Source organism: Sphaerulina musiva, assembly GCF_000320565.1.
Source record: "Sphaerulina musiva SO2202 unplaced genomic scaffold SEPMUscaffold_2, whole genome shotgun sequence".
NCBI classification, from domain to species: Eukaryota; Fungi; Ascomycota; class Dothideomycetes; order Mycosphaerellales; family Mycosphaerellaceae; genus Sphaerulina; species Sphaerulina musiva.
Genome location: NW_016017384.1, coordinates 2,539,618 through 2,552,117, shown reverse-complemented (window position 1 = coordinate 2,552,117; position 12,500 = coordinate 2,539,618). Strand labels below are relative to the sequence as shown.

At 51.7% G+C, this 12,500-nt stretch overlaps 4 protein-coding genes across 4 annotated transcripts; 1 reads left to right on the top strand and 3 right to left on the bottom strand.

Moving 5' to 3' along the window:
- Positions 1–316: 316 nt before the first annotated feature.
- On the bottom strand, positions 317–2,968 carry SEPMUDRAFT_123997 (carnitine O-acetyltransferase). Its single transcript, XM_016901872.1, has 4 exons — positions 2,736–2,968; positions 2,597–2,648; positions 886–2,521; positions 317–804 (listed from the first exon to the last, which is right to left on the bottom strand). The coding sequence occupies exons 2-4, from the start codon at positions 2,637–2,639 to the stop codon at positions 651–653; spliced, it is 1,833 nt and encodes a 610-aa protein (XP_016763902.1). The 5' UTR covers positions 2,640–2,648; positions 2,736–2,968; the 3' UTR covers positions 317–650.
- A 756-nt stretch (positions 2,969–3,724) lies between these two features.
- On the bottom strand, positions 3,725–5,223 carry SEPMUDRAFT_147574 (malate dehydrogenase). The gene is made up of 4 exons (XM_016904389.1): positions 5,094–5,223; positions 4,796–4,954; positions 4,632–4,740; positions 3,725–4,572 (listed from the first exon to the last, which is right to left on the bottom strand). The coding sequence occupies exons 1-4, from the start codon at positions 5,172–5,174 to the stop codon at positions 3,887–3,889; spliced, it is 1,035 nt and encodes a 344-aa protein (XP_016763901.1). The 5' UTR covers positions 5,175–5,223; the 3' UTR covers positions 3,725–3,886.
- Positions 5,224–5,346: 123 nt separating this feature from the next.
- Positions 5,347–7,542, bottom strand: SEPMUDRAFT_61001 (FAD-binding domain-containing protein; the record flags this gene model as incomplete). The annotated part of the gene is made up of 3 exons (XM_016909547.1): positions 6,995–7,542; positions 6,293–6,943; positions 5,347–6,231 (listed from the first exon to the last, which is right to left on the bottom strand). The coding sequence occupies exons 1-3, from the start codon at positions 7,286–7,288 to the stop codon at positions 5,347–5,349; spliced, it is 1,830 nt and encodes a 609-aa protein (XP_016763900.1). The 5' UTR covers positions 7,289–7,542.
- A 624-nt stretch (positions 7,543–8,166) lies between these two features.
- On the top strand, positions 8,167–12,016 carry SEPMUDRAFT_139449 (MFS transporter; the record flags this gene model as incomplete). The annotated part of the gene is made up of 4 exons (XM_016902904.1): positions 8,167–8,180; positions 9,906–10,817; positions 10,875–11,557; positions 11,952–12,016. The coding sequence occupies 4 exons, from the start codon at positions 8,167–8,169 to the stop codon at positions 12,014–12,016; spliced, it is 1,674 nt and encodes a 557-aa protein (XP_016763899.1).
- Positions 12,017–12,500: the final 484 nt, after the last annotated feature.

Sequence of the window (12,500 nt, the reverse complement as noted above, 5' to 3'; positions counted from 1 at the left end):
CGCTTACCTTTTTTGTAGCTCTACAGACTTTATAGAGGAGGGACCGAGGGCTTGTGTCCTACGTTCTCTTTGTTGTTGTTGTTGTTGTTATAATTAATAAATATGCTGTATGCATAGCTCTCAAACGGTAACAAAGAAAAGAGAAAAAAAAAGGGAAATGCCAAGAGATGGCATAGCCATAGGTAAACTGTAAGGGAGGGTTGGGATAGGTACCTACCTTATGTACCTATGTATGTACATGTAACCTATGGCTATGGGTATCCTTGTATCCTTGTACTACTTACTTTGTGTCAATTCTACTGTCCATGTTGTTTTTGTTATATACCTGAGGTAACAAGGGAAATAGTGTCTTGTCCGAAGAATGGGAAAAGGAGGCGGGCGGCTAACCTACAGACAGACAGACAGAAAGACAATCAAGCCTTTTTTTCTCCCCGGCCAGCTAGCCTACCTATACTATAACATGTGCCTCACGGGGCATCAGGTCTAGTCTACTCTCGAGCTGACGTGCATCACAGAGACACATGGTCGCCTCTGGAGGAGATTTCTTTATCCAACCACGCTCTCGTGGTCCGCATCACATCGAATGCTGCTTGCTGTACAGTATGACAATACCCTCGCTCACTTGCTTTCTCTTCCTCTTGAATCATCATCTACAACCTCGCCTTGGCGCTGGTTCCCTCACTCTCCAAGATCGCCCGGATGTCCTGCGCAGCCTCATTGAGGAAGAACGCCATGCGCTCGGCGCCGAGGCTCTTGCTGACAATGTTGAACTGGACGCTGTTCTCGTTGATCATGTATGCCATTCTGCGAAAAGAATAAATCAGTCAGCATCCGCCTCGCTAGAAAAGCAGCATAGTCGTGGCAATAATTTCACTCAGTACTCACCCCCAACCATCGTCAATGACTTGACTCCATCCATACCCATTGTAATACTCCGAAGACAGCTGGCTCGAGGAGATGAACCATGAGCTGCTGTATGTAAATGCAGGGTCCTTGAAGATTTCCGGAACATCCTCTCCCTCTTGCAACAACTTCTTCAGACCGAACAGATGTCTGTCGACGCCCTTTCCATCAGATGCGGCCGAGATGTACTCGCCATGCGCGGCAATGGCCTTTCGGAATAGATCACGGCACTCTTCGTTCGTGCTCGAGGGGCTCTGCATGGCGTTGCAGAAGGCAACAGACTCGTCAGAAACCGATCTGCATGTCTCCGTACGGCCCTCCTGGAAGCGTCTCGTGGCTGCGGACTCGTATGTGGGACGATTCTTGCCGTAGAACTTGTAGTAGCCGAGCTGGATGATCATCTGCACGTACGCGTCGGGCGAGCACTTGAACTTCTTCATCAATCCCTTTCCATAGCCTTGGAAGGCCTCCACGCGCAGTTCATGTTGGCTCATGAGATTGATGTGGTGTTCCTGTGCGGTCGCGACGTCGGCGTACACCTCGCTGGAGAGCTGGAATTTGAGAGGTGCTGGGTCGGGAATGTCTGATCGGAATTGAGGGTTCTCAAAGTCCAGCTTGTCATTGAAGATCCAGTGCATAATGGTATCGTTGAGTCGATGAGTCGGTGTGCCATCCATCATGCTGTGCTCGCCATTGAATCCCGAAGTGCCATTGTCGTTGACGATGAATTGCACGGGCTTATCGAACCACCTGTTGCTCCCATCGCCGTGCCAGTACTGGCGTGCACGCTCGTGCAAGGTGATGGGTTTGGCGTCATCGAGGCAGACGACGAATGCAGCGCCTTCGATAGCCTCGAGAACGGCCTTGTTGCCGGGACTGGCCTTGATCAAACGCTCGCGCATATCAGTCCAATTATCACGATTCTCCGTCGTCATCACACCAATCGCGGGACCCTTTTCAGCAGTCTCGTATACTCGTCGAAACTGGTGTTCCAGCTCCTTGGCGCTCAGATCCTGACCATTGTGGGTGTGTGGGACCTTGAAGAAGGAGTTCTTGCGAATGACCAGGATGTGCTGGTTCTGCTGAGCATCGAACTTGACCGGATAGTCTGCTGGCTTTGCAGGCCTGCGGCAGCAATTGAACATGTAAATGTACGAGCTCATGGCCATGGGAAGCTTCTTCATGTACTCGGGCTCGAGGGTGCCGTCGTCCACCTGCTTCTTGAACTCCAGAGCGGCAACGGAGATGGCTGCGGCACGCTTCGCCGGGTCCCTTCGTTTCCGGTCGTCGCGGTGGCTGTAGAAGTACGAGACGTAGGGGATAATGGGGTCGCGATAGCCCAGGTATGCAGCATTATTCCACCACTCCGAAAGCCAGTTCTTGACCTTGGGGTCTGCAGCACGCGCCTTCAACCTCTCTTGTAGCGTATGTCCCACCGCACCAGGCTTCACAAACGCGTCTACGGCCATCTTGGTGTTTTCATATTCCGTGGGGGTCAGGAGCGGGTGGACGGATTTGAGGTATCGCTTCGCCGTCTCCTCGAGCGTCGGTACTGGTAACCGTGGCAGAGACTCCTCGAATCGGAGCATGGCACCTTTGCTGTGGTCCTCTTGATACCCTAATCGTACACCACAGTCAGCCCACCATCCAGCCCCCAACCAGTTGTTGTTTGCTCGACCACGGAAAGACATACCTGCTGGCAGATTGCTCTGCTTCCGCGTCTGTTGTTGCGCCATATTGAATGTCTGGAATAGGAAAGAGATCAGTCATAGGTACATATATATCTTCCTCGAGTCGAAACGCGTCTGTCTGCATGCAGATATGCAACCTACCTGCAAGCCTGGGACAGGTGAGATCCCTCGGTAGAGTGTGCCAGTGGTGGTCTTGGGAGCAATATATAAGCCTCGTCGTCGGGCAACTGCCGCGAACATGGCACAGCCTTGGGGAGGAAAATAGAGGCACAAGGAAAGGAGTGAATGAAGATGAAGTTGAAGGCTTGGAGTTCCAGAGGATAGGTACAACCTAACCGTACAAGTAACGTAGGTATGAATGCTGTGAGAATGAGTTCCTCTGGACTTTTTGTTGGTCTGGAGCTGTGTCTCGTATGCCGGGGGCCTTGGTCACAATAGACCTCGGCTCAAGTACAAAAGCTTCTGCTTTCCTTCTAACCTGCTCCGGTGACCAGGGGTGCTACACTACAGACCTTGGGAGGTACCTTGGACTAGTAGTATGTCTCTCTCACATGAATGATACAAGAAGACTTGGCCAAAATATGAATAATCAAAGCATACCTACATGTACCTGAGATTCAGGTATTCCCCTATATCATGAAAAGGGAGGTACAGCGTGGAAAGTCGACTTACACGGCTCCTCTCCACGCTCACGCCCACGGCTATCCACAATCAGGAACCAGGGTACGTGATGGACCTTGGTACCCTCCCCTGTGCCGAGCTATTGCGTCGCCGCAGTCCGGACTTCATTCGGCAATAATGTCATGTCTCGGATACCTACCCTACCTCTTCTAGGTCGTGCATACTGTAGTTCCAGCGGCTTCGTCAGAGATGGTATAGCTGAACCTCAAGATCGGTGGGGGGGCCGCCTCACATGTCCTGCTGACGTGTTGTTGTGGAAACCAACAAAAGAAAAAAAAGCACACAAGCATCGGATTCTCGCAGGACTAGGAGGTATGTCGCCGATCTTTTCGGTTACTCACGGCGCTTGGAGAGACTGCATCTCTGATCAATACATACTAGACAGGCATCGACCGTCAAGGCAGTAGAATAACTCAACAAGTAGTCAAATCAAGTCACAGAGCGGTGAATGTAAACACTACTCGAGAATTTTGGGGGGATACAGTAAATCTACAGCAGGCTGTGAAGCTCTAGGCATCTCAACTTGTCTCCAGCATCGAGCGCACCACTGGGCGCCGCTTCTCTTTCTCGATTTGGACGTCGGTCTCCATTCATGCTGTGCCATGAATCATCTATGGGTTCTCCTTGACCCACTTCTCTCCCTTCTCAATGTTGGTCTTGAGGTCCTTCAAGCACTTCTCGAGGAGACCCTGCTCGTGTTCTGTAACCTTGCCGACTGGGTGCACCTCCTCAACACCGTTGGGTCCGAGGGTGACGTTGGATGCGAAGTAGGTTACGCCCTGGTCCTTGTAGAGAGGCGAGTCGACGTATGTGGGCTCGACAACGCCCTTCTCGCCCTGAGCGGCCTTGAGCAGGGACTCGGTGAAGCGAGCACCAGCCATAGCCATGGAAAGGGTGGCAGATCCGGCACCGTCCTTGGCCTTGACGACCTCATCACCGCCGAACTGCACGCGCTTGACGTATGCGTCGCGCTCCTCGCCCTTCAGCTCATAGCCGGACTGGCTGAGGAGGGGAACAATCGTCTCGCCAGAGTGTCCACCCACGACGGTGATGTTCTCCGTGGCGGGGTCGGTGTTCTTGATCTGGGAGATGAATCGCGAGGCACGGACGACATCGAGAGTGGTGACACCAAAGAGCTTCTTGGGGTTGTAGACGTTCTTGGACTTGAAGACCTCGGCGCAGATGGGAACAGTGCTGTTGACCGGGTTGGAGATGATGAGCATGTGGGCATCGGGGCAGTTCTCGGCGGCAGCCTTTGCGAGGTCGCGCACAATCGATGCATTGGTGTTGAACAGGTCTAGAGCATGCTGCGTCAGTTCATGTGCCCCAGCGCATAATCTGCCATCTTGTCCGTACCATCACGGGTCATGCCTGGCTTGCGTGGGACACCAGCGGGAATGACCACAATCTGTGCGCCCTTGAGGGCAGCAGCCAACCCGGCCGCGCCGGCCTCGTAGCCAACAACCTTGAACCATCAGCTATTGTACTTCCCATCAAGACCCATTTTGACATGTCCTCACTGTGCTCTTAGTGTTGATGTGGCCCACGTCGGCGGCGACACCTGGTGCCATGCGAACATCGTAGAGGCCCAGCTCGCTCACGCGTGGGTTGAGCTTCAAGAGGAGGGAGAGCGGCTGGCCGATACCACCGGCGGCTCCGAGGACGACGACCTTCGATGCCTATATTCGCACGTCTCATGTCAGTGTCCATTGCCGTTGCTTGCGCGCGCGTCTGGTGTGTGTGCCTGGGCGGGCGGGCGGATGATCTGTCTTTTTGTCTGGGCTCGAGGACTTCCGAGGACGACGACAGTGTACTCACATTGCTGGCGGTGGCAGAGAATGCGCGGCGCTGGACGGCTGCGCCCAGGACGGACTGTGAGACCTTTCGTGCTGCGAACATGGCGACTGTGGGTGGTGACGATATGCTGGGTATCAAAAAACAAAAGTTCGGTGGTTCAATGGACTATGGAAGGGAAAGCTTGGAACATTAGTTTGAGCTCGGGACGAGCATCCGTCAGAGCGACTTCACCCGACCTCGGCGTCTCTATACATGTATGCCACAACTACATACTCTAAATCCGAGGATAGCATCCATATCTCGCATCACTACTGTCCCAGCCAATACACTGCCAACACGTCAAAACATTGTTCGGATCCAACTGCTTCTTCAACGCCAACAACTTGTTATAATTATCACTGCCCCAATACGTGCTCACCGGGTCCGGCTCAAAGGTGTCTGCTTCATTCAAATACGCACCAGGTGACCCCACAGCGTCTCTCAGGACCTGAGTCGCCTGATTCGCGTTGCGGAACGCAGCTGTGATGGTATCTGCGGACGCGTCGTTGGTTATGCCCTGACCAAGACACACATGCCACGCTGCTCCATTGGCTCCGTACCACGCGGGTGTCACTGATGAGGAGCCGTCTGTCTGGTAACTGCTTGGTGCGGTGACGAGAATTTGAAAGGGGCTTCCATAGGTGAGGGATCGGTAATCTACGCCACCTTGACCGGTGACGGGTATCACCATGCTGGAAGACTTCTCAATGGCATCTGCCACTTTTTGCTGTCCGGCCGAGGATTGAAGCATGCTGCGAGGGACAAATTTGCTGCCCATGGCGATGCCGACTCCGACTTTTTCTTGGTTGGGGGCGATATATTTCTGGTAGGCCGTGTAGTATGATGGCTCGGTGGTGACGCTATTGTGCGTGGCGACGTTGCCCAGCGAGGCGACGTAGTCTGTCAGTGGTTTCATCGAGGCTATGGCCTGGTCATGAGTGAGCTTGGGCGTCATCATGATCATGCCAGAGACCAGAGAGGTCACAGCACCCGGGGCGATGTAGCCTCCCCAGCCGTCTGTGGCCCATCGGTCTCCGAGCTGGGTGCAGATGTCGATGAATCGTCGGATGCTGGAGGCATTGGTGCCAGCGAAGGTAATATACGCAACTTCGAGTTGCATCTGCGCAAGCGATATGTGAGTACATACTTCATCAAGTCTCTTGCGGCATATGAGGACTGACCTTGGGGTGCGCGGTGGTAGTCATTTCCCAGTTGACACCGAAAGTGTTTCCTCCTCCTCCGCGCAGGGCAAAGAAAATGTCCTGGTTCTGACATCGGTTGGCGGTGATGTAAGTACCGTTGGGTAGTACTGTCCTAATCTGCAGAACATTGTCCACGCCGAGTCCCAGAGTGTTTGACAACGCGCTGTGGCCGCCTCCGGAAATCCAGCCCCCTGCCGGACCTACAGTCCGCGAGGAGCCACCCACAACGGTAATGTCGTTGGCTTCAGCAAACTCATAGACGCCAGCAAATCCTTGTCCTGCGCCGAATGTGACGGCATCTGCGACTGGTGCACTGCAGCCATCGGGAGTGAAGCCTCGAGTGAGCGCGATAGGTGGCTGGATGTTGTGTGTCCATAATGCGAGTGAGTTGGGTGCTGAGCTGCGGCCCTTGAAGTCATGGCCAGAGTTCTTGACGACAAGAGGTATCCCATATTGGTTGGCAAATTTCAAGGCAGCTTGAATGTCCGACACTGCTTGCACGTTGATGTAATAAGATGCTACACTGCCTTGGAAGCAGTTTGCTGGCGGAGCATAGTAGGCTGGGTTTTGGGGCGCTGTGAAATCGAGACCGCAGCTTTGACCTTTGGCTTGACAACTAGCCCAATTCGGCTACGCAAGTATTAGTCTCTGCTTGTTGTCGCCGTTGCGGTGAACACTGACATATTGATAGCCGCCAAAGTTGGCCACTATACTGTCTTCAGTGGTATACCCATCCTGCACTGCCTTGCATTGCTGCAAGTCGGGCGTTGTAAAGACTCCATTATAGTAGCTATAACAAGGCTTGGCTACCGGTGTGGCGGTTTGCAGTCTTCCACTGACGGTAGAATTGAGTGCCTGCCACTGGGAGGGCGTGATTTGAGATATTGGCGTTGATGCTCGGCCTGCAAGAGGTGTTGCGAGGGCATATGAGAATAAGCAAGCTAGCGATGCCGTGAAGCCCAGCAGAGAGGCCATATTGAGCGAGTTGGTCAGATCAAGCAGAAGAGGGCGCGCGTGTCCATCTATCTATACCCGCTGAGTTACGAGCTACTCACCAGACGCATGCTCGAGTAGCAGCGTCCGAGGCCATAGCACTCATAGTGAGAGGGCAACACTACAAGCGTGAGGAGTCTGTAGCTTGCAAAAGCCATCTGACCTCTTCAAATGGCAAGTTCCGCACAGTGAGCGAGCGCATCCCCAAGGTGTGGCCGTTGTGGTATGTATACATCAACGGCAGCAGAGCGGCACGGGCGAGATGCCCCTGAAAGCAGATACCAGCAAGATGAAATGCCTCTCTAGCTCGTCATGCTTGAAGCACTGATTCGCTCTGTCTGTATAGCAGCCACAGGACTCCTCGTGGCGTCTGCACGCAGCAATTGATCTGGTGCTCTCCAGTCACGTTGATTGCAAGCTTGAAGACGTGTGGTCTGACTAGAATCGAAGCCTTAATCTTAGCAACGGACTGTGGCTGACCTCGATGACCTGTTCGCCTTCTCATAGGCTGCCATGAAGGTCTTCTCCGCATTCTAGAACGAAGCTTCTGTTGAAGGTTCAACTCCTAAATAGTGGCGTGCGGAGCAGACTAACTTCACGACCGCTTCACTAAAGTGCCGCGGTAGAGGGAGCATCTTGTTTGTAGGGGCAGGCCTCGTCCAGCACACGCAGGCTGTCGCAGGACTCAGGAATTGCCATCTGCCAGAACTAGATGTCTCTGATGGGGTAGTGACACGTGTGTTGCAGCCATCGCACCGGTGGCCATCTTCCCGGGAGCTCTAGGGCCGACGCATATGCAGTTTGGGGGCGATATCCTTTGGTAGGAGCAACTTGATCTTGATGAAGTCGACGACGCAGTGATGTCCCGGGTGCGGTTGATCGGTGGCGGGCAGTAGTGCAAGGTGAAGTGGTGAAGGCGACAAAACAAAGGTACAATAAATACAATAGGACATGGTATTGCGGCCAAGAAACGGGGAGCGGAGGGAAGTAATATCCGATGCCCGTGCCAGTTCTTCTCTCATTCTTCATTGATCGATTGGCGGTACATGTGGTTACCTGGTAGGTATTACCTTAATACAATAGACCTGCCATCCACAACCTCAGGCGCCCAAATGACAGCAGATAGAGGAATGGTATCACAGCAAGCCAACACTTCTTGTAGGCTAAGCCGCTGCTTCCAGCCCGTGATTGACTCGAAATTCGCATTCGAGGATGGCAGATGCTCCTAGCAGCGTACGAGAAATTGAAAAATCACCGAGCAAAAAGGCAAGATTATCGTAGTTGTTGCAAAAGAGGTGTACCTCAGACTTAAAGTAAGGTCGATAATATTGTAATTGATAACCACATACCTAGGTACATTGTACTTCTTCACTTGCAAAGATGTAAACTTCTCGGCCACAGAACCTTAAAAAAATCTTAATGATGTATGGTAGGTACTGTAGTTGCTCCCCTCGCTTACGGTATAACGGTACCTGACTGTACCTTTTTTTTCAAATGCAAGCGAGGCTGACAATCCTGACATATACAGTACCTTACCTATACAAAGCTACCTACCTATAGAAGGTAAAACTGGCTGGCCTATCTGACAAGCTGTCAAGCATTATTACAAGATACCTGAAGGCTGACCTTGTCAATTTCCCTCCTTCTTCTTTACCCTTGTCCGCAGTTGTGTTGCCCGGTTTGAAATCCTCATTTTTTATATCTCCCTGCAACATTTATACATACCTTACCTATACCTTATCCTTGAATTTGTATGTACAGTACAAGTAGGTAACAACATACCACTTCACTCTCACTCTTGCTCTCACAATCCACTCTCTCCTAAAAGCGAGGCTAGAAAGCCAGAACGCCAGTTTGTTTCCTTTTTTCTTCCATCTCCGAAACCACACTAGTTCTACCTCTACATTCTACAGTAGCTCCCCCCAAGGCAAAACTGCGGTTCCGGGACAATCAAACAAAAATCGTGATTCGTCTTGAAAAAACGATAGGCTAGCTAGCTGCTGCCTGCCTGTAGGTACCGTACCTTGCCTCCTACCTTACCTCTAGCACACCACTACTACTACTACACACCACCACGTGTTGCTTTGCACGTGGGCGCTTTTTGAGTACCTATCTATCTTTATTGGTCTTTTTGTGTGTGATGTGATTGAAAGTATATAAGAGGTACATGCATATGAAATACCTGTTACTCACCGAGAGGTTCCGAGGTGATGGGTATCTAGATGTATTGTATGTACTGAAGAGGATATCTTACTACTGGCATTGGATTCGATTCCATCTTATTCGTTTTGGGCCATCTCACGGGATTGCGGTGCTATTCGACAACATCTCGCAAGAAGTGTGTTTTTTGGGGAGAAAATTTTTCTCGCCGCCCGGGCAATCGTTATCCAGCAAAGGGGTCGGGTGTAGTGGTGGCGGTGTTTGGTTAGAGCAAGGGAAAAGAGAGGAAAAAAAAGAAGATGGTGTCTGCAAAACAAGCTGCGGCAGAAGCGCAGCTTCATGATCAAACTAATAGTGAGTACTTACCTTTACCTTCGGAGGATCATTTTTCCAATATTTTTCATTGCCTCGCAATTCACCACCAAAGAAAAAGGAAAAGGAAAAAACAGACTAACCTCCCAAACCCCCTTCCAGTCCTCCCCAAACGCCAACTCATCTTCGTCTTCAGCATCATGTCCTTGTCTTTAATAGTCTGCTTCATCGACCAAAACGGCATCAGCGTCCTCCTCCCCTCCATCGCACAAGACCTACACGCGCAATCCACAATTTCCTGGGCAGGCACATCCGCTCTCATCGCCAACACCGTCTTCCAAGTCCTCTACGGCCGACTCTCGGATCTCTTTGGACGCAAAACCGTCCTCTTGTCCGCTCTGGTACTCTTGGCATTGAGTGATCTCGCGTGCGGCCTGGCGGTGAATGCGACCATGTTGTATGTCTTTCGCGCGTTGGCGGGGGTGGCGAATGGGGGCATTGCGAGTTTGAGTATGATGATTGTGTCGGATGTGGTGACGTTGCGAGAAAGGGGCAAGTATCAGGGGATTTTGGGATTCATGGTCGGAGCGGGGAATGCGGCGGGTCCGTTGATTGCGGCGGCGTTTGCGGTGCATGCGACGTGGAGAGGACTGTTTTATTTGCTGGCTCCGTTGTCGTTGGTGGCGTTTGCGGCGAGTTGGATGTGGTTGCCGACGAACATGCCCAAGTTGAATTGGAAAGAGACGGTGGCGAGGATCGATGTGTTGGGCTTGTTTTTGGGGGCTGCTGCGGTGATTTTGTTGCTGATTCCCACCTCGTCCGGCGGACATGCGGGCACGCCGTGGGATTCGCCTGAAGTGATTGCGTTTTTTGTGGTCGGGGGTGTATGTTTGATTGCCTTTCTGCTGGTCGAGTGGAAATGGGCGAAGCTGCCCATGATGCCTCTGGGAATGTTCAAGACTGTGTCTGTGAGTGCCATGCTCGCGCAGAGTTTCTTACTGGGCATGGCATATTACAGCTACTTGTACTTTTTGCCACTGTGAGTGTCCGCCATGTATGATTCCTCTCGAAACAAGGCACTGACATGATGATACAGGTACTTTCAAAACGTTCGCGGGAAGAGCGCTCTCCTGGCAGCCTGCTATCAGCTCCCCATGGTGTTGACGCAATCGTGCTCTTCCATCCTAGGCGGACAGTACATGTCACATTTCAATCGATACGGAGAACTCATCTGGGTCGGGTTCGGTGCATACACTCTGGGATCGGGACTGCTCATCCTCGCCAACAGAACAATACACCTCGGCCTCGTCAGTCTGTTTCTGGTCTTCACCGGGTTTGGTATTGGATTGACCTTTCAGCCCACGCTGGTAGCACTGCAAGCTCATTGCCCCAAAGCACAGCGGGCAGTCGTCACATCCAATCGTAACTTTCTTCGCAGCTCCGGTGGCGCGGTAGGGTTGGCAGTCTCCTCTGCGATCTTGTCCAACGTTCTCAAGGCATCTCTACCCACGAGACTCCAGTCGATTGCGGAAAGTACCTTTGCGGCACCCGATTTGAGCAAATATTCCGAGTTGGACAGGAATGCGATTGCAGATGCATACGCCGATGCGAGTCGAGCGGTCTTCATCTTTTGCCTGCCCGTTGCGGGAATTGCTTTCCTGCTGTCTGCTCTCATCACGGACAAAGGTCTGATACGAAAGGAGGAGCAAGTGGCCACTGTTCCCTCTGCAGCTGAGAAAGCAGTAACAGAGGCAGAGCAGGATCCGAAAGAGACGACGAGTACATCAGACCAGCCTTCTGACCATGATCATGATCAGTCAGAAGATCAGAGTCCTTCATTGTCGAGTGACAAAAGTGAAATACAGAATCGATGAAAAGTTGAAAACTATCCTGAATGCCAAGCAAAACTTCTTCACTTTCCACCCCCTGACTCCCTGTGTGTGCCTCAGGCAAGTAGACGAATTCACGTGATATAATCTATATTTGCATATCTCGGACAGACGGAGGAGTACTTCGGACATCGGGTCTTGGGGACTGCCGCAACGTCGTCCTTGACTCTTTGCGCGCTGGATTCCTCTCCCATTCGCACAATACAATCAGGGGCGTTTGTTGGCCGTGAGGTACCCCTATCGATACTCGCAGCTTGTTTTGTTCCGCAGGCCTAGTCTTGGAGAAGAAGAAGAAGAAGAAGAAGAAGAAGAAGAAGAAGAAGAAGAAGAAGAAGAAGAAGCACTATAGCAGTACAATGTCCGGCAACGATACCTATGCTACAGTGGAATTAACATTACACTCTGCATGTGTACCTGTAGCCACCAACACCATCCATCATGGTAAGTGATCGTGTGGCTCTCTTTTATTTTTATTTTTTTATTTTTTTATTTTTTTTAAGTGGTACATCTCCCCCATGTTTCTTCCCAACCAACATCCTTTTCTACCTATGCACACACACACAATGTATCTCTTGGCAATGGTCAGACAATCATCAGTCATCAGTCGGAGGATGACCGGACTCTCGCGGATCCTACGGAGCAACGACACCGATTGCCTCCCATTCGCTGTTACATTTGTACCTCCCTCCTACCTACAGTACCTACAGGTACCTACCACACTTCTATATCAGTTGCCTGGTGCCGCTCTCTATCTAGTATGCATTTCGCATAATCATCATCTTCTTCCTCATCCGGTTCTTCTTCTTCTTCTTCTGCTTCTGCTTCTTCTTCTA

Coding starts and splice junctions, on each gene's coding strand:
- SEPMUDRAFT_123997 (XM_016901872.1), bottom strand. CDS start 2,639: ATGGCGCAACAACAGACGCGGAAGCAGAGCAATCTGCCAGCAG. Junction 2,522..2,596: donor GCAGAGCAATCTGCCAGCAG/GTATGTCTTTCC, acceptor GTGTACGATTAG/GGTATCAAGAGGACCACAGC. Junction 805..885: donor GTCATTGACGATGGTTGGGG/GTGAGTACTGAG, acceptor TTCTTTTCGCAG/AATGGCATACATGATCAACG.
- SEPMUDRAFT_147574 (XM_016904389.1), bottom strand. CDS start 5,174: ATGTTCGCAGCACGAAAGGTCTCACAGTCCGTCCTGGGCGCAGCCGTC. Junction 4,955..5,093: donor TCTCTGCCACCGCCAGCAAT/GTGAGTACACTG, acceptor GTGCGAATATAG/GCATCGAAGGTCGTCGTCCT. Junction 4,741..4,795: donor ACATCAACACTAAGAGCACA/GTGAGGACATGT, acceptor TGATGGTTCAAG/GTTGTTGGCTACGAGGCCGG.